The following is a 20,912-nucleotide window of genomic DNA, read 5'->3' on the forward strand; positions in this document are numbered from 1 at the left end:
TCCCATATATTCTTTCAACCTAAAAAATTGAACCAACAACTTTTAAAATTATGTAACGTCATAAGATAGGAAAATGAATGATTTTACGACATACAAAGGGATGTAAAAGAGAATTTATAAATTTTTTTAGGTTTTTTTGAATTTCTTAAACATTAGGGAGGTAAAAAAAAAAAGAAAAATTAAATTAAATACCCATTTTACTCTTTTACTAAACAAAAATACCCATTTTCCCCATTTTTAAACAAAAATACCCATTTTCCCTATTTCTAAGCAAAAATATTTTAAATATTTTTTAAAATACCAAAACAACTTTTCACTACATCTATATAAACTCTTTTATTTTTAGTCTCATTACATACACTTCTCATATCACTCAAACACTCATTCTCACTTTCATTTTTACTCAATATCAATTACTGCGGATTCGTTCAGAAGGAAGAAGTTTGTATTTTTGAATTTAAGTTGAAAAAAGTCAATTCATGATAAAACATTATTTATACGAATCTTAACTCAAAACTTAATTTTATTTATTGATTCTAGTTCATATGTCATGTAAAAGAGGTATTTTGATATTTGATAATAATTTAGAGGTTAAATGAAATATTAAAAAACATGGAGGACATTTTGATATTACACAATATTTGAAGTATTTAAATAACATGTTAAAAATAGATAGATACGTTTTGAAACAAGACAACATAAAAAGGTGTTAAATGTAATTTATATAATTATGGGGGTAAATGATGCAATGAAAAATATGAGGGGTATTTTAATATAAAACATTGTAACAACGTTTTAAATGAAATATTAGGAATAGATAGATTTATTTTGATACAAGACAATATAGAAGAATGTTAAATGAGATGATAGATAATTATAGGAGGTTAAATAAAATATTAGAAAAATATGAGGGCATTTTGATATTACACAATATATGAAGAATTTAAATAATATGTTAAGAATAAATATATACATTTTGAAATAAGACAATATACAAGGGTGTTAAATGTAATGTTATATAATTATAGGGTAAATACAATATTAGAAAAATATATGAGGTATTTTAATATTAAACATTGTAACAATGTTTTAAATGAAAGTTACGAATAGATAGATACATTCTGATATAAAATAACATAGAAGATTGTTAAATAAAATATTAGATAATTATGAGTTTTTTTTTATATTAGACATTGTAAAACGGTTTTAAATAATATATTATGAGCATATAGGTGCATTTCCATGCAAACTAACACGTGAGAGTGTTATATGATATATTAGATAATTATAAGGGGTTAATTAGAATGTTAGAAAAAATATAGAGGGTATTTTGATATTAAATATTGTAAGACGATTTTAAATGAAATTTTAAGCGTTGATAGATGCATTTCCATAGAAAACAACATGTGAGAGAGTTATATGAAATGTTGCATAATTATGAGGGGGTAAATGAAATGTTAAAAAAATATGGGAGGTGTTTTGATATTAAATATTGTAAGAGCGTTTTAAATGAAATGTGAAAAATAAATAAATGCATTTTGATATAAGACAACATACAAGGGTGTTAAATAAAATGTTAGATAATTATAGGGGAAATGAAATGTTAGAAAAATATGGGGGGTTTTTTGATATTAAACATTGTAAGCCAGTTTTAAACGATATGTTATAAATAGATAGATGCATTTTCATACAAGACAATATGTGAAGGTGTTATATAAAATATTAGTTATTATAGAGGGTTAATTGGAATGTTGGAAAAAACTAGGGGTATTTTGATATTAAACATTATAAGACGATTGAAATACGATGTTAAAAGGCTTAGATATTTTGGTAAATTATAGGTGGTATATATATCAATGGAATTGTTAATTTTTCCCAAAAATTTGTCATTGGAGGATTTATAATTAAAATGGTTGATTATGCGTCGATTCATTTATAATGAAAATGGATTCAACGTGATGATAACACAATAAAATATGTTGAAAGATATAAATAGTTTATTAAAATTCCCTCTTAAACAACATTTGAAGGATTTATTCAACTTTTGGAGAAGCATTGCAATCTTGACCTAATCAAAAATTACCTTCAACTATCTATGAAGCCAAGAAAAATTAAGCTCGACTGCCCCGTACAGATCCAAAATGATGAAAATATCTTAGGTCTTATTGATATGTCTCAATACTTCCAACAATATATTTCTGTTTTTGTTACATGTACCCTGATTGAAAGACAAGAAGAAGAAGAAAAAATTAATGAAGTGAAAAAAGAATATGATTTGAAAGACTTGATTGATTTCAGTAATGATGCATTGTATATTGCAAACTCATGGATTCATAGAGAGAAAGATAGGGTTACCGCTGGGGTGATTTTGAGGGAAACGATATGACGATATTCCTCACGATAAGGCAAAGTCCAAGCATATGTCACCTGTTACCAAGGGTATAAATAGTTTACAACTTAAAGATCTTATTTTAGGTGATATAAATTATTCTAGGCTATTTTTTGATAATGTTCACACTGATCCGTTTAAGTAGCTTCTTGATTTTCCTTCACAGCTATCAACGTTATCAAGTGGTATAGGATCGATCCAAAAGGAAAATATTGTAAAGCTTGGTGATATTTTTTATAACAAACAACACTTGAGAGATGTTATGAATCAATTTGCCCTAGAGAAAGCATTTTAATACAGGGTAAAGAAGTTTGACCCAGGGCAATGGAAAATTATGTGTGATAGTGAAAAATGTCACTGGTATATATCTGCAACCCAAACCAAAGTCAGTGAAGTCTTCCAAATCATTAAAATGAATTCAACCTACAAATGTTTAGTTGATCAAATAATGTCACATCATTGACAAGTTGAGGCTCAAGCTTTAGGTCAATTAATAGGGTCAAAGTTTATGTTGATTGATCAAATTTATTGACCTAAAAAAATAATTGTGGATATCACCAACTGGTATAAAATTGACATTTCATATTCATAGGGTTGGCAAACAAGAAATTGGGCTTTAAATTCACTGAGGGGCTCACCAGAAGAATCATTTATGCTCTTCCTAGATTATTGCTATAATTTACAACATATTAATTCAAAAACCATGACCACTATTAAAACGTACGATGATCATCGATTTAAGTATTTTTTCATGGCATTAGGATGTTCCCTCTGTGCATTTAGCAATATCTTTGACCTGTTATTTGCATTAACACTGCTTTCCTTAAAGGTCAATATCTAGGGCATTTATTCCTTGCGGTAGGCCTCGATAGTAATAACCAGATACACCTCATTGGTTTCAATGTTGGTAAAAATGAAGCTCACTACACGTGGTGTTGGTTTCTCAGTAAGGTTAAGGAATCCATTCATGACATCGTCGAGTTTGTGATAATCTCGGATCGACATCATGTTATATACTTTGTAATGGCTGAAGTCTTTTCAGATGTCCACCATGGGTGTTGTTGTCATCACCTTTTGTATAACATGCGAGCAAAGTACAAACGCAACTCAAAGGTAATATGTTTAAACATGTATAAAATTTTTATTCTATTTAACATTTCATAAATTTTGATCATAAAGTTCTTATATTATTTTACTACATTACAAGTTGTGGGTGCATATTGGAAAGCCGTAAAATCATATACAGAAACACATTTTGAGGTTATGATGTGATCTCTTGATGTGATGAATCCTTAAGTTAGGGCTTATCTACGTAAGGTCGGATTTTAGTGATGAAACAAGACACATCTCTGGGGCATCGATATAACATAATGACAACTAATATTACAGAGTCATTTAATGTCCTTGTCAAACATGCATGGGATTTGTCTATCACAATGCTAGTCGAGTTTATTCGAGGCACATTACAGCGATGATTTTACGAAAGGAGAAACCGTGCAAGTATGTACCCAATTATTAATAATTATCTATTTGATCATGTCATTCTTCTCTTATGTTGGTTATTAACAAATATTTTGTTGCTTTTTCTAAATTATAGATGAATGCCCTAACTACGTTACCCTATGGACAGAAGGGAAGATTAGCCGTCATGTGTCAAAGTCTACGCGTTTGGAAATTCGACCAATTACACCTCTTTGATTTCAGGTTGTTGGTTTTATGGATACATGGGCATTGTGGACTTCAATAAAATATCTTGTACGTGCAGAAAGTTTCAGCTTTCATGTATTTTGTGCAAACATGTCATTGTTGTTGCAAGACATATGAGACTCACAAATGTCAATGTATGGGTTCATCCATTATTCTACATAGAGTTCTACCTTGCAATATACAGGGAATCGGTCAACTCTCTTAGAAACGAATCAAAATGGTTATATGCACCAGAAGAAAGAGTTATCCTAGCCCCCGTTCTTGATTGTCGTCGACTAGGTTACCCTTTCAACAGGAATCGACATTCTCCACAAGAGAAGCCTAACATCGGTTCTGAGCTCTGTCCCACAACATTCATCCAAAAAAAGTAAAGGATCAAAATCTTGATAAGCTTTAGTTTAGTTTTATTAATTATGTGATTTATGACAATTGTTCAAATTATATTTAATCGATGTATTTTGAATAATGTTTCAAATGAGTAATAACTGGGTTATTACTCGAATGGAAAACTCAAATAGACTAAATCTCACATCAACCCCATTAACCCTAAACCATAACTCATCTTTGATTGAGGGTCGATGTAGTTGTCGTAAGAGAAATGCATATACCAACACTCCGAAAATTTTGATATCTGGTAGACGAAGGAGATACCCGAAATATGTCCTCTCAAATAGTCAAAGTTACTTTGGGGTCAGTGTGGACCTAATCTTGGACATAGCAATGCGTTAGACACGATATATCATCTCTACTCAAAAGTGTCCTGACTCGTCGAGAATTCGTAACTTGCCTTCAACACGTTTTCTTTTAAGAGATGTATCCTACAAAAAATTTTAAAAAGTTGTAAGAATTTCATCAAAAACAGATATATAAATAGATATGCAAATGACAAATAAAAAACACAACTAAAATGCGAAAAATCCATGTTGGAATAACATAGAAAGATAAAAACTAGAAAAACAAAAAAACAAAATTGAAATTTGAAACTATATGTTGAAATACCTTATAATAACAAAAACTAAAAAATCACTTGAAAATCTAAAAAATACAAGTCAATATATCCTAAAATAACAAAAATGGATAAAAACATAATTAAAATTCGAATTCTATACGTTGAAATACCTAGAATATCAACAATAAAAAAATTACTTGAAAATCTAAAAAATACAAGTTGATACTTTTCATAAATGACAAAAATCTAAAAAATGGAACAAAAATTCGAATTTCATACGTTGAAATATCTTAGAATGTCAACAATTGAAAAATCGCTTTAAAATCTGAAAAATATGAGTCAATATATCTTAAAATAACAAAAATTGAAAAAACGGAACATAAATTTGAATTCTATACGTTGAAATACCCTAAAATATCAATAATCGAAAAATTACTCGAAAATCTTAAAAATACAAGTTGATACTTTTTAGAAATGACAAAAATTTGAAAAACGGAACTGAAATTTGAATTCTATACACTGAAATACCCTAGAATGTCAACAATAAAAAAATCGCTTGGAAATCTGAAAAATACAAGTCGATATATCCAAAAATGACAAAAATAAAAAAAACAGAATTCAAATTCAAATTTTATATGTTGAAATATCGTAAAATGTCAAGAATCGAAAAATCATTCAAAAATCTGAAAAGTACAAATCGATATTTTTCATAAATGACAAAAATTTGAAAAACGGAATTCAAATTCAAATTTTATACGAAATGCTCTAAAATGTTAATAATAAAAAAATCGTTTGGAAATCTGAAAAGTATGAGTCGATACTTTTCAAAAATGACAAAAATCTGAAAAACGGAACTGAAATTCAAATTCTATATATTGAAATACACTAAAATGTTAACAATAAAAAAATCACCCAAAAATCTGAAAAATATGTGTCGATATATCCTAACACGGCAAAAATTGAAAAAAATGAATAGAAATTTCAATTCTATACATTGAAATACCCTAGAATGTCAATAATCGAAATATCGCTCGAAAATCTAAAAAAACAAATCTGAATTTCGAAAACCACATCATAATTACATTGTAAAACATGTTTAGAAAAACACAAAAAATGAAGAAACAGATGTCAAATTTAAAAACTACATATAAAAAAAACCCTAAAACAGGAAAAACAGATATGAAATTTAAAAATTAACATTGAAAAACCCTAGGTGTAAACAATATCAATTTACTTACAAAATTTCTACTCTCAAACAGGTCCAATATTTTTTCTTTGCCTCCTTATCAATTTTCTAATCTCTTATAAGCCCTACAATTTAAAAAAAGTCAATTTCCCCCAACCCATGGTTTTCAGAGATCAACCCACGATTTTCTGTAAAATTTCACACGGACCCCCATAGATTTCCCCCTTATCTCTCTGGCCCTTAATATTTTGAAAAAGCTAAATTTTCGCCCCATCCCATAAGCGATTTTTCTTGCCTATGAGGGATTTCATTCGGTCCGTGGGATTCACTATTCCCACAGACCCCATCGCCAACAGTTCTAACCAATTTTCTGGTTAAAATTCGTCATTTCAGCCTCCAATTTCAACACAAATGAAATCTACACATCCTATAACATAAAATCTCTTAAGAATTTCAATCGAAACGCACAAAAATTAAAATATTTTATGCATTATTCAAATCGAAACCTTAAAAATTCAAATCTCAAAATCTCTCTCAAATCTCAATAATCTTAACAATAAATTGATTCAAAAAAAAAAATGGATGATGTACTAACATTCTTTACTATTTTTGGTTATCAAAAAGTATGAAAATCAATAGAAATTGCTTCGCCCATGGGAGACCCAAAATTATTTGAATTTAAACAGTGAATATGTCGAAAATGTAAGGGGAATTATGTAAAATTCTTGATTTATATATAGCGGCAGTTCTGTCATTTAAAAAAAAAAAAGGGGTACTTTCGATCAATCTTAATAATTTTGAGAAATTTTAGTTAGACCCCCTTAGTTTTAGCCATTTATTTGGTTTCCCAAAATAAAAACTCGGAACAAATAACAAACTGGATAGACAGAATTGGGCCTAGTCCAACAACCCAGCCCGATTTTACCAGAACCCTACCCGGTGAATCCAAGCTCCAACCCTAGCAGCCTTTTGAGATCCGAATCCGCCACGCATATACATACAACACACTATATCTACACCTTTGGTTTCATTCAAACCACCATAAAAACTCGATTAGGAGGGCACAGGCGAATAGCTGTTTCGCAATCTTAGCAATTATAGACATCTAACCGACACAAGTTTGTCTCTGCCTCGCTCGCTTCAATGGAATCTGTCGAATCCAATCGTCATTTTCAAGCCCTAGATTACAACCAAAATCAAAATCCTGCGTTATCAGAAACCCTAGATCCCGGTTCAAAAAGCCCTCCTAAAACCCTCGCTCCCGATTCTCAATTTCCGCAAAACGGGTCCGAGAATGGCCACAATAACAACAACGTCGAGGAAAATAATAATAATAACGCTATCGCCGATTACGTTAAGCAGAAGCCTTTATTGTCGGAAAATGGTCTAACAAACACTCATTCCGGTACCGACAAGGATCAATCGGGAGGTGAGGAGGAGACCACTAGCAGAAGAAGGCGTCGTAGCAGGTGGGATCCGCCGCCGTCTGAGTTGGGCACTGGCGACCAGGGGAATAATAATAATGACTCGGGGACTGGGACCAAGAAGCGGAAATCGCGGTGGGCGGATGACGAGCCGAAGCCGGTGATTCAGTTACCGGATTTTATGAAGGACTTCACTGGAGGTATTGAGTTTGATCCGGAAATTCAAGCTTTAAATAGTCGGTTACTAGAAATTTCTAGAATGATGCAATCTGGTATGCCTTTAGATGATAGACCAGAAGGGCAGAGAAGTCCTTCGCCTGAACCCATTTATGATAATATGGGAATTAGGATTAATACTAGAGAGTATAGGGCACGAGAGAGATTGAATAAAGAGAGGCAGGAGATTATATCTCAAATTATTAAACGAAATCCTGCGTTCAAGCCACCAGCGGATTATAGGCCTCCAAAACTTCAGAAGAAGCTTTATATACCAATGAAAGAGTATCCTGGGTATAATTTTATTGGTCTGATTATTGGACCGAGAGGAAACACTCAAAAGAGAATGGAAAGGGAGACTGGTGCAAAGATAGTGATTCGTGGTAAAGGATCGGTGAAAGAGGGCAGGTTGCAACAGAAAAGGGATTTGAAGCCAGACCCATCAGAGAATGAGGATTTGCATGTTTTGGTGGAGGCAGAGACTCAGGAATCACTTGAGGCTGCAGCTGCAATGGTAGAGAAGTTGTTGCAACCGGTTGATGAGGTTTTGAACGAGCATAAAAGACAGCAGTTGAGGGAGCTTGCGGCCTTGAATGGGACAATAAGGGATGAGGAGTATTGTCGGTTATGTGGCGAGCCAGGACATCGGCAGTATGCATGTCCCTCGCGAACTTCAACTTTTAAGAGTGATGTTCTTTGTAAGATTTGTGGTGATGGTGGCCATCCAACTATTGATTGTCCAGTGAAGGGAACAGCTGGGAAGAAAATGGATGATGAATATCAGAATTTCTTGGCGGAGTTAGGAGGAACTCTTCCTGAATCAGCTACCAAACAAGGTTCTACCTTGGCTTTAGGTCCTGGCACCTCTGGAAGCAATCCACCTTGGCAAAATAATGCTGGGAGCTCAGCACACCCTGGACTAGGTTCAGTTGGAGCTAAGCCCATCAAGGAATTTGATGATACAAATCTGTACATTGGATATTTGCCACCTACACTTGATGATGATGGTTTGATTAGGTTGTTTTCATCATTTGGTGATATAGTGATGGCAAAGGTTATTAAGGACCGAGTTACTGGATTGAGCAAAGGTTATGGTTTTGTTAAGTATTCTGATGTTCAGATGGCTAATAATGCTATTGCAAGCATGAATGGTTACCGCCTCGAGGGGAGAACTATAGCTGTGAGAGTTGCCGGTAAGCCGCCTCAGCCTACTGTACCTCCAGGCCCTCCAGCCTCAACTGTGCCTGCTTACCCTGCTTCTACTCAGCCAGTTGGTGGCTATCCATCACAGCAGTTTACACCTGGTGGTCCTCTTCCTAATCCCCCACCAGCAAGCTACACTGGGACTCCTGTTCCATGGGGACCACCAGTTCCTCCACCTTATGCTCCTTATGCTCCTCCTCCTCCTCCTCCTCCTGGTTCAACCTCGTACCCTCCTGTCCCTGGTCAACCAATGCCCCCATATGGAGTACAGTATCCTCCACCTGTGCAGATGTCTCCCCCTGGTGCCCCATCGCAGACTGTGACTTCAAGTGAAGCTCAACAACAAAGCTTCCCACCAGGTGTGCAATCTGAAAGCAGCACTTCTGCTTCAACCGTATCAGCAAATATGTATGGAAGCTCCATGGCACCAATGCCACCAAATGCTCAACCTGCATACTCAACTGCTGCATTAGGTTACCCTCCGTACTACAGTGCAGTTCCTCGCCCTCCACCTGCTCCATCCTCAACTGTGGACCATTCACAGAGCATGGGTAATGTTCCTTGGGCTACTAATCCTTCAGTGCCACCTCCTGTTTCTTCTGCAGAAAAGACAACTTATGGTGCAGATGCTGAGTATGAGAAGTTTATGGCAGAGATGAAATGATTTGGGTCGTTCTAAGTTTTGCTTCTTAATTGAGAGGTAATTTGAACCTATTAGATTTTTCCTTTGGTGATTGCATATAATATTAGATAAATTTTCCAATTTTTTCAAGCGTTTTCCATATTACTAATTGATAATCTTTGAAGATGCAAATGTCTCTGACAATAGGACTTGAGTGGTCATATCATGTGACTTGTGGGAATTAAGCAGATGTGTGTTTATGTCTCAGTTGTTTACTTTTCTTGTGGTAGATGATAAAAGATTTTCCAAACACTCTTCTTGGAAAAACAGTGTGTTGTTTTTGGGTTTCACCAATCCTTGCATTTAGAGCTGAATATAAGCTATAGTTATACTATGCACCAAAAGTTGCTTCATATTTCCTGGCAATCTATGATTAGTTTATGTCATATTGTGGCTGACTGTCTAAGGCTTTTGTTTCTAGGAATGCAATATTATTGTTGATTATAGGGTAGGGTGATTATCAACTATCCTTTCCACATTGCTAAGCCATGTCTTGCACCATCAACACTGTTTTCCAATTTTAAATTTTAGTACTAACAGTTCTTGTTGCTTGATAAGTGGTAACTGCCAGGGCAGAGAATAACAAATGCAATTATCCTGACCATGTAGTTTGACTAGTTTTCATTATATCTTATCATTTTCATTTAGATTTTTATGATATTCGATATTGGTATTCTCACTAGTCTTTTTGAGTGTTTGAAGGTTTTATGGGGAGATAAGTGTTGTTGCTTCATAAGTATGTGCCATGCTCTCTTAACATAATAGTTCAGATTTGACACTTTTGAAAATAAAAGTATTTTTGTTGTGATTTGGTGCTCTATGAAATGTTGGATTTTACATGATGTGATGATGCTTGAAATATACCATTCTGTTTATGGTTTTCACATCCTTATATTGGTTTAATATACTATTTGTTCTTTTTTTTGGCCACCCGTATGGTCAATTTAGTTTGCGAGATAAGTATGAAAAGCGGTGTTCACCTTGTTTGAACTATGTGTTTATGTCTCTTAACCCTTTCTCTTTGTTATTATTGGATAACTTTTACAGGCCTGATGTTTCTTGGAGCACATATGAACCTGATTTCTTACCTCTTGCCATGACTTTGTTGGAAGTTTGGGACTCACATCTTTAACCTTGCTGTTCTGTTATGACATTTGCAGAGACTTCGCTGAAGTTCGGTTCATATAATTGCATCTTGGAGAAGCCATTTTAAAAGCTTATCAATATCATTTAAAACTCAATGCTCTTATGTTGGACTTAATTTTGTTTCCTATGGATGCTTATTGCCTCCTTTATAATGTGTGGATGCTAATATTTTCCTTCTTATTGTGTGAACTGGTTACTGACATTTTCTGTTATTAAATTGTATTTTACTTGATTGGTTTAACTGATTTGGCTACTTGGCTTAGCTCACTTTTATTTTTGTGATAATTCTGATTTTATTGTGAAAGTATATGCTATCTACTTGCATAGTTCTGAAGTTTACGTGGCATGCTTTCGTGGCAAGAAGGTAAGCATATCTTAGGAACAGAAGGCATTGGGGTACGTGGTAGAAGCTTTTAATTTTTCCTTTGTTTATATATTTTCCAGACTCCTCTTTTTCTTTTCTTTTTTTTAGAAACAAACCTATTCTGATCTTTCTTTTCAGTTTCTATATGGCAGGTAATTAAACTGTTATTATTGGTAATCATGGGTTTTGGATGTTAGTTTTGGTGGCATTTATCAAAAAATGATTTTTTGTGTATGGTCTTAGAAATTGTAAAAATTTATAAATAACTAATATTTTCCTGACATTTGTTTAGGAACTTGGTTCTACCAGTTACAGATCTGTCTTCTTTGTTTCACCTATTTAATAAGATCTGTGAAGGTAAGAAAATCTCAATAGTAATGAGAATAGATGTTTTTAAATTGAACCAGCAGACTTACTAAGGTAGCTCAATAGAAATTGGTCTAGTTTCTAAAAGAAGACACGATGCCCATAATTTATGATGGGATGGAAGGATCCACTTATGAAAGAGTGGGAATATCATTTTATGTAACTGACAAATATGGTTTATAGGGCTTTTTGGGATTTGCTGGTTCAGAGTTGGGGAGGAGCAATAGAGGATAGGAGTGTTGAACCTTACCCATGTTTGTTGGACTTTAGTTGAAATGTTGCTATCGCAGTGTTGAATAATATGTTTTTTTGGCTGTGTCAAACCCTGAAGTGGTTATTTCTTTTCTCAAAGAAGTGGTAGAACAATGTTACTGTGTTTGGACTATGAGTAATCGAGTAGTTTCAAATTCATTGAAGTAATTTAATTTGTATTGCAAACTAGCTTCTTTATTACCAAAAATGATTTGCACTTGAAGTGTGGTCATTACTGACAATAGAACAAGATAAGTTTATATCTTTTAAAAGGTTGCTGGGTATGTGCTCATGAATATTCCAAAGCTACTCAAGAATGAGTGACTTCTGGTAATTCTGAGTTCGAAAGTGCATCTTTAAAATTTTCTTGTTATGTCATTGAAATAAAAAAGCATCCTACTTATGATATACTTGTTATTTTTGGTATTTATTTTGTCTGTCAACAGTAAGGCAAATACATTGGCTACATTTGTTGTTTCACTTATCAGTTTTTGTGTTGTTTCAAACTTCTTTGTTTGGGGCCAGCCGTGTAACAAGCTCTACTGCCAAAAATTCTCAATTTTAGTGAACATTCAACTGTTATTATCCAATGTCTGTTACAAAATTGGTGTTGCTTATTCATGTCAGTTCTTTGTCAGGCTTGGTAGAGGCTGATCAGTTATGGGTGTGCATCTTCATATCTTAATATTTATATCGTTAGCCATCAACTAATTTTTTTTCCACTTGCCTTTGTGAGCTTGGTTTTATGATTTCCAACTTGCACCAAAATGTCAGTGGCCAGTTGATAGCTAATGTATAATGGATGTGCACGAAGTCCTTTTTTGGGAAAATGCATGTTTCTATGGATGAGTCATTCTAAACATACTAATGCTCCTAGACTTATGTTGCATCAAGGTTCAAAGACCTCTAACAACTTCCTATCTAAGAAAGGGCTTCTGTGTATGATTGAATATTTATCTTATTAGATCTTTTAATTGCTATGTATCTACTTTGCAACAATGTAATTGTCCTGAAGAACAATTGTATGCCCCTACATAATTTGGAATATCACATCCTATTACTAAGAACTGCTTTCTTAGTATTGAAGAAGTATAGAACTATTGTCAAGTATTTTATTTTTAATTTGTGCAGACGTATATTAGCTGTAGTGAATTCATGGCTTCATTTGATGATGGCATGACTTTCTTTTTTCTGCATCTATTGTTACTGGAAAATTTTTCATGCTTTTAAAACTTTTAGTTCGTTTTGAAGAAAGAATTCCGACAACGGTAAACAGGAGCCAGCTGCATCTTTTTTTGACCTTTTTGATTAGTTCATTTGGTTGATATTGAAGTAGTTGGACCACTGCTATATAGTTAGGTTAATGGCTTAGTTTCTGTCGGCTCCTGTCAAAGATGTTTTTGGGTTTTATTACCACATAAAACTATCTGTTTGGGTTTTAACCTGCTTTATATATCTGACATTTTAGGTTATGCTAATGCTGTCATTTTTTTTATAATTGTAAATTGCAAGTCCTTGTTGATCACAGCCATAGTTTTACTTTGCAATGTTGTTTTTTTTCAAATTATTGAATAGTTTCTCCTTCTCAACACAACAATTTAAGTAATCCTCTTGTATTAAAGCATTTCCTGGAATGTGTAATACCGGTTTATCTATATTGTAACTCATCTGTAATTTTGTGCTAACTGTAAGGGTGTATTTCTTTGAGATAAGAAGTTTGCCAGGTAGTCATTGCCGTTACAAGTTGTGGATGCTCATTGAAGAAGATATTTGGTGTGTCAGCTGTTAGTTTTAAGTAACATTTAGGAGTTGAGCTTGGAAACTCAGAATGTTCTGCCCTCGTTTCTGTTTGATCTGTGCAGCGAACTTAGTCTGTGGTGTTTGGCCATTCTTTGTTTGTGTTGAAGCTTCTTGCCTAGTTCGTATGATGGATTTTAAAACAAACATGTTCTTTGCGTTTTTACGTTTTCCCACCTGTTTTGGTTGGTATAGAAATTCTGTATATATTTCTCCATAAATGTCGTCTTTACCTGAAATTTCTTATACTATAATTGATTGGTCAACATAAGATGGACTTCTGCCTGTAGTATTAGCAGCTAGGTTTTCCAAAAGTGCAATGATGTATGTGCACAATTTTAAGTGCATAATCAGGTGCACAAATAATGTGTCATCATGTGATTGGGTGTTTTTTTTTTAATCTTTGATTTAAACTCATATAATCACATATTGATAAATCATTTGTATATTTAATTGTGTATTAAAAATATATGTATATAATTTTATTGTTTTTAAAATGTATTGTCTATTTAGGAAGTATTGTGTTTCATCGGTCGTGGATTGCAGAATTCATATTAGGGCAAGGTCTATATTGCCTGTCATTTACAATCAACACTGTTAACAGAGCAGCAGTCTTAATTAGCAAGCTCCTTGTTTACTTGGTAAGCTTGGTTTTGGAAACAAGCTCACAAAGTTTTATTAAACAATACACATTTATTGTTTTCTGCATCTATTATACTAGATCATATAAAAAAATTATTAAGGGCCGTTTGGTTATGAATTTTAAAGGTTATCTTGGTAATCTATCTTTTATTTCCTTGTTTGGTTTGTCAGCAATAAAAAATTACAGTAATATTTTATTACCTATGTTGACGTGACAGGAATATAAGTGGTAATCTGATTACCACTTTCACTTTAAGTATTTAAAGATAATTTTGATTTTATTATAATTATATTAGTATTTATTAATTTTTTGAGACAAAAATAAATTTGTTTTTAGTTAATATGATAAATAATATGAAAAATATTTTAAAATAATTATATTCAAGGGCATTTAAGTAAAATAATTTATTAGTAATCTTTTATTACCTTTAACTAAACACAATAATTATTTATATCTATCAAATTTTATCAAATATAGTAATCATTTATACCCAGTAATCTTTTAAGTAATCTATCTGTGAAGTAATATTTTTATTTTGGTAATAAAATATTATTCAAAACAAATGGTATAAGAGTCAAAATTTTGTTATTGGGAAAAATCTAGAAACCCCTTATAATTAACAATGAGCACAATTAGAAATTTATTATTTTAAATCTATTCAGTTTATAAAGTAATATATAAAAATATTACACAAACAACAACCAGAAGTAAGTTTATTAGGCTCATCAAAAGGAAAAAATCCGTTTGTAGTCTATTCTTATGAAAAGTGAACAAAATGTAAGTTTAAGTTCTAATTTTAGTGAATTTACAAATTATATAAATATTATTTAGTTGAAATAGTAAGTGAAAATGATAGTTTTAATATTTTTACACGGTGAAAACATAAGAAAAATTTTATCATGTACTTTCCTCTATGTTACATGATCTACAAACGCTTTTAGAGGGTATTTGGTTTGAATAATGTTTTATTATCAAAATAGAGAGATTATTGAGTATAAATGATTATTATATTTGATAAAATTTGGTAGTTATAAATAATTATTGTGTTTGGTTAAAGGTAATAAAAGAGCATTAATAAATTATTTTATTAAAATGCTCTTGAATATAATTATTTTTAAATATTTTTTATATTATTTGTTATATTAATTAAAAATAAATTTATTTTTCTCTAAAAAAAATAAATAATAATATAATTATAATAAAATTTAATACCTAAAGTGAAGTGATTGTAGTAAAAAGATTATCACATATATTACTTGTTACGTTAACATTGGTAATAAAAGATTAATATGACATTTTGTTATTAATAAAATAAATAAGGGAATAAAAAATAGACTATCAAAGTAATCTTTAAATTCTGGAATCAAACAGTCCTTTAATGTTTATTGTAGCATCAACATCAATTTTTAGTGCAAATTGATACATCTTGGATGATGCAAGAATAATTTTACCCCCAAGCATTCTTGAAAATATTATGTACATGAAAAAATTGATTGACAACAAATTTTAAACTACAAAATTGTGTTGTTAAAAATATATGTGAAGATTACAAGAATTTAGATATAAAGAGTCTGAAAATGTATGACACTTGTAAACTATAATATATGTGATTTAATGTATGGTTTCTTTTATTTTACTGGTTTAATTTTCTCTATCATATAATCATAATTTTCTTTTATCATAAATGAAAGCTTTTTAGAATTATTTGCAGTCGTTCATTTTAAAATATTATTAAAATTAATTATATATAAAAATGATAAAAATTATTTTTAATGAGTTAGTCAACCAAAACGTCCATGGAGGCATGACCCAGGGGGCTACGTGCCATGCCTTGAGTCTTATATTCGAGGTGAGCTGGCACGGTGTCCCTTGCCAAATTAGGCATGGCTCGGTCTGGCCAATTGCAACGGCTTGTTTCCCTATTTCAACCTTTTAATTAAATAGATAAATCTGTAGACCTTCAGCGTTCGATTAATATGTGCCGCTGGTAAACTGCGTGTTTTTCAAGTTTGGGGTCTCGGGGCTCGGGTTCGAGGCATCTAAAGATCATTTTTACTTTTTTTTGTTTTGTCTTCTTGAACGCCATGAATCAAGATCCAGACAAGCCACCTAGAAAGGTTCGTTAAAGATCTCTTAGTAATTTCCTCAATTTCGCTTCACGCCTATGAATTCCCCCACAATTTCACATTCAAATCTCCATTTCAGAAACCTTTACAAATTTCATTCTCTTTTTTTTTTTTTTTTAATTCTTGTAGTTTAAGTACCCTCCCAAAGCTCCTCCGGCACCTTCCCGAAGCCAAAAGCTCAAACGCCCTGCTCCCGAAACGTAACTCTCTGGTTCTTCTTTCTATTTTCGTTTTTTTCTCTTTTCCAATATTCTTTTGATTTTCATTTCTGTCCTGAATTTTTAAATTTGATGTTTAAAGTTAAATTTCTTATTGTTAACGTAATTTAAATGCAGTGTATCGAAAAATGAAGACGGAGGAGAAGAAGAGGCCCGGGAACTCATGCGCCAATTCACCGTACGTACTCAAATATTTTTTTGGCTCCTTGTTATAGGTGCATTTTATTTATTGAGTGATTTTTTATTTTCAATTCAGTATTTATAACTGCTGTTATTTTTATATTTACGTTAAAAATATTACTAATATCTTCACAAGAAGTGCGTCTTTGGGTACTTATTTATTTATTATTATTTTTTTCACATCAAGTAGAAATCATTTTTATTTATCTTTGAGTTCCCATTTGTGATGTGATCAGTAATTTACAAAGTTGGGATAAAGTTTACGAACGTATTTCACCTATTTTTTGGAAAGAATGCAAAGAATTAAAACGGGCCGTGAGCTCTTTTATATTTTTCTTGTTAGATGAAGGAAAGGATAATTGTGCTTTGACTTGCCTATTTTGCTTGTCCATTATCCTTCAAAGTCTATGAAGTGTACGGGACTTATAATAAATTGAATTTCTTGCTAACAATTGTTATTTGTCATGACTAATCTTTATTGGGATGTATTATGTTTGGTACAAGATATTATAATTAGTTTGATATTTTTAATGTTATAAATATATTTTAGCAGTCTTTCAAACATGACGTTGTTCTTAAATTCAATTCCATTTGGTATGTGTGTGCCTATACTTTCTTTTCTTGGTGGCAAAGAAATTAAATTATAGTTATTCATTATGATGTTAAGAGAGCTTAGATAAGGTATCCCAGACTTTAGTATGCTTACTGTTTGATATTTCAAAGATTAAATTAAAAAAAGAAGGCAGGAACAAGAAAAAGGTTTGTTTTAGATTCATTTTGTTCTTAGCAGTATTTGCATCTCCAATTATGTGTAAGGAAAAGCTTTTGATGGCATGCTGTAGTTAAAATGCCATTGGGACTGACTTGTTAATTGGCGCGCAGGAGGTGATTCCTAAATCTGTTAAGCTTTTAATAATCAGTGGTTATCTATTGTAATAGCATTCCCATGACATACTTTTATGTGCCATATCTCCTCGTTTGTAAACTATAAGATGTAATTAATTTATTTGTTATTTTCAGGAAGCAAATACACGGCAAGTGCCCAAAGTAACAAAGAAAGGTAATATCTCCTCAGCTTGTCCACTTTCATTTTGATCTTGATAATCTGTTAGTCTTCATAACTAGTTTGGTGACGATGGCCAGCTGCAGTAATTTCATTTTGCATAGAAGAAGAGACCTTTACGGTGGAGGGCTCAGCATTTCGGTCACTATGTGGATTTTGTGTTTAATTGATTATATGGTTGATTGATTTAGTATACTATCACTTCATTAACTGCACTGATCTCTTCATAATTCGAACTCTCATATACAAAATAAGTAGTTTTTGAGGAAGTGTGATTGACAGATGTGAAGTTTCTTTGCATCAGCTAATCTCATGTGATTGCAGCTCAGACTCTTGTTCTGGATATGCTGCTCCAAATGAGCAGGCTTGTCCCTGAATTTTTCTATCTTGAAAAGTCAGTGAGAACGTGTTGTTGTCTCTCACACTAAATCCTTTCATAAATATTAAATTTTGATCTAAATATTTGCAATAGCAACAAAAAGTGACTGTAAAATCTGACCAATACATATAGACAACTTAAGAACTGGGAGTTATCTCAAAGTACCAAATGGATGACAAGGAATATTAGTGTTGTTAATTAATGTAATTGTTAATGCTGTCATCTGCATACTTATGTTTAGAGTTAAAACCTGCAGCTTCAGTGCAAATTGCATTTGATGCTGGGGCTGCATCATCAACTTCCATAAGGAAATATTATAATCCAAAGGATGGGGATAGTGCAAAAGCTACTGACTCGATGTTAGAAGATTCTACTTCTGATGATAGGCAAATTGTACGATCAACTGCCAGAGAAGATGAAACCTTTCCCTATTCTCTAGGTGCATCAACTGAAAAGTTCAGGGAAGATTACAGGGAACCTGGGGTAAGAAACTTTAACCTTCCACCTCTCTCTCTCTCTCTCTCTCTCAGTAAGCTCAGGTTTCTTGATTGCACTGCAGGATTACAAAAATACTTCCTATCCAATTACACTTCCTTGGAGGAAGCCTGACTGTAGTGACCCAGGTATGCTTTCAGATGCCTATAAAATCTGTCACCATATTACTGGCTGTTTAATACTCCTTGGAAACTATTTGGATAAGTATCCTCATCAACCATGATAACCATTCTAGATTCCCATGCATGAATTGGCTCATAACCTGGGTCAGTTTTAGGTGAGCGTGTGGCTCTGTTTGCCCTTATATTACTGACTTCGTTGGTACCCATATTTAATGTAAGGAGTTGGGAGACACAAGGATTGCATTTTGCCAATACTTGACATTTTATATGTTCTCACTTTGGAGGTAGTAAACTTACTTCTAAGGATTTTTAGACACTCCTATAACTATTCTGTTTGTTCAATAGTTCATTAGATGTATGCATCCACTCTGCAGGATGTTCAGGTGTTCAAGATAGGAATTACTTTGTTTCAGAAGTTTGATTCTATATGTTTTGAATGGGATCCGGGCTTATGATGATTAGTGTTCTCTGGGAAAGTATAGCACCTCAAGCCGATATACATTGCTCATTCTGTTTAATCGCATAATGCTTGATTAATTTTTCCTCTCTTTGCTTATAGAACTTCTTGATGAGGATGAATTTGGGGAGGCTGCAAGGAACTTGGAGTATGATGAGAATACTATAAATTCTGCTAAAGATCTTTGGTTGCTGGTTGGTAGTTGAATGATTAAATTATTTAAGTAATGTTGAGCTCTTACCGATTTTGACATGTTGCACAAAATTGATGACAGGATGAATCTCAAAGAGAAAGAATGATGCTCTTTCAATTTCCCAGTACACTGCCCCTATTCAAGCGATCAGCTAGTGTAAAGGGAAAAGAGAAAGCTGAAAGCTCAAAAATTTTGGGAAGAGTCGATGCTCCAGAAAGTGGCTGCAGTCTAAAAGAGTTGCCAGGTGGATATATGGGCAAAATGCTGGTTTACAGGAGTGGAGCTGTCAAGTTGAAACTGGGAGAAACCATATTTGATGTAAGCAAATCCACAAGCCTTCCTTAACTAAAGACAAGCAAGCATAGTTACAAAAATGCTAAGTTAAACTGTTTGCAGGTTTCACCTGGATCAGATTGCTCATTCAGCCAGGACGTTGCGGCAATCAACACAAAAGATGGAAACTTTTGCGTTCTTGGAGAAGTTGATAAACGAGTTGTTGTAACTCCAGGCATTGATTCTATGTTCGATAAAGTGGTTAACTTGGGAGAACCTAAGAAAGATGCTGGAGCAACTGATGATTCGGAAGATTAACTGTCAGCATGATGGATGTGGAATGTAGATCTGTAGGAAAAATGCTTAGGCTAGTATGTAAAATCTGTTACTAGAAGTAGAGTAATACTAACCGAATGGCTTGTGGAGCTGCTGTAGGATTCATAGGATGCCATTCTTTTTGACCCATATGTTCTGGTAGACTACAATTTCCAATTGAAAAAGAAGAAACTTCCTTCTGTTGGAAATTTCTTCTGGTATTTGATTCCAAAAAAAAAAAAAAATGGAACAGTTAAGTCCTCTCATCCCATAGCCGTTGGCTACATTTTTGAATCCAACCACTGTGAATTAGTGGCTTTCTATCTTTACAACAAGATAGCTAACTAACCCATTCCTAGTATTGATCTATTCATTTCTGACTATAATCTTTATGGTTCTGAAGAATCTTGACATATTTGAAATCTCTTCGAGAGGAATTGTGTTTATCGAGATTTATATTTCTTCCCTCAATTGAAGAAAAAGACTTCAAAAGGTTCAAGAATCAATCTTAATGTTGGAACTAGGACATGACAACAATAAGGTAATGGTATAGAAATAATAATCGAAGGATTGGGACTAAAAAAAGATTTTGGTACCAGAACAAAATTCGATTGGCATGATGGGTGAATTATGCACAAGTATAGTTTGGACACCGCCACCACCAATATGACGATGCAACAACAACTATTAGAACTTGATAATGATGCGGAATTTTATAACAACTGAGAATATGATTTGGTTGTTGACCATTTTGACTATGAATATCA

General features: G+C 32.8%; 2 protein-coding genes across 5 annotated transcripts; both read left to right on the forward strand.

The window, feature by feature from the left end:
• The first annotated feature begins 7,246 nt into the window (after window positions 1–7,246).
• Window positions 7,247–11,143, forward strand: LOC123205916 (splicing factor-like protein 1). The gene is made up of 2 exons (XM_044622985.1): window positions 7,247–9,774; window positions 10,804–11,143. The coding sequence occupies exon 1, from the start codon at window positions 7,375–7,377 to the stop codon at window positions 9,736–9,738; it is 2,364 nt and encodes a 787-aa protein (XP_044478920.1). The 5' UTR covers window positions 7,247–7,374; the 3' UTR covers window positions 9,739–9,774; window positions 10,804–11,143.
• A 5,143-nt stretch (window positions 11,144–16,286) lies between these two features.
• LOC123205908 (DNA-directed RNA polymerase III subunit RPC4-like) lies at window positions 16,287–20,528 on the forward strand. Of its 4 annotated transcripts, none has more exons than XM_044622974.1 (9): window positions 16,287–16,441; window positions 16,580–16,650; window positions 16,786–16,846; window positions 17,869–17,908; window positions 18,532–18,773; window positions 18,850–18,913; window positions 19,467–19,558; window positions 19,639–19,875; window positions 19,954–20,528. In XM_044622974.1, exons 1-9 carry the CDS (start codon window positions 16,409–16,411, stop codon window positions 20,146–20,148), a joined length of 1,035 nt encoding a protein of 344 aa, XP_044478909.1. In that variant the 5' UTR covers window positions 16,287–16,408; the 3' UTR covers window positions 20,149–20,528. The 4 variants fall into 4 exon arrangements, with proteins under 4 accessions (XP_044478909.1, XP_044478910.1, XP_044478911.1 ...); XM_044622975.1 differs by having other exon boundaries at window positions 18,547–18,773; XM_044622976.1 differs by lacking the exon at window positions 16,580–16,650 and having other exon boundaries at window positions 16,350–16,441.
• Window positions 20,529–20,912: the final 384 nt, after the last annotated feature.

This window comes from Mangifera indica, unplaced genomic scaffold (assembly GCF_011075055.1).
Source record: "Mangifera indica cultivar Alphonso unplaced genomic scaffold, CATAS_Mindica_2.1 Un_0019, whole genome shotgun sequence".
Taxonomy (NCBI): domain Eukaryota; kingdom Viridiplantae; phylum Streptophyta; class Magnoliopsida; order Sapindales; family Anacardiaceae; genus Mangifera; species Mangifera indica.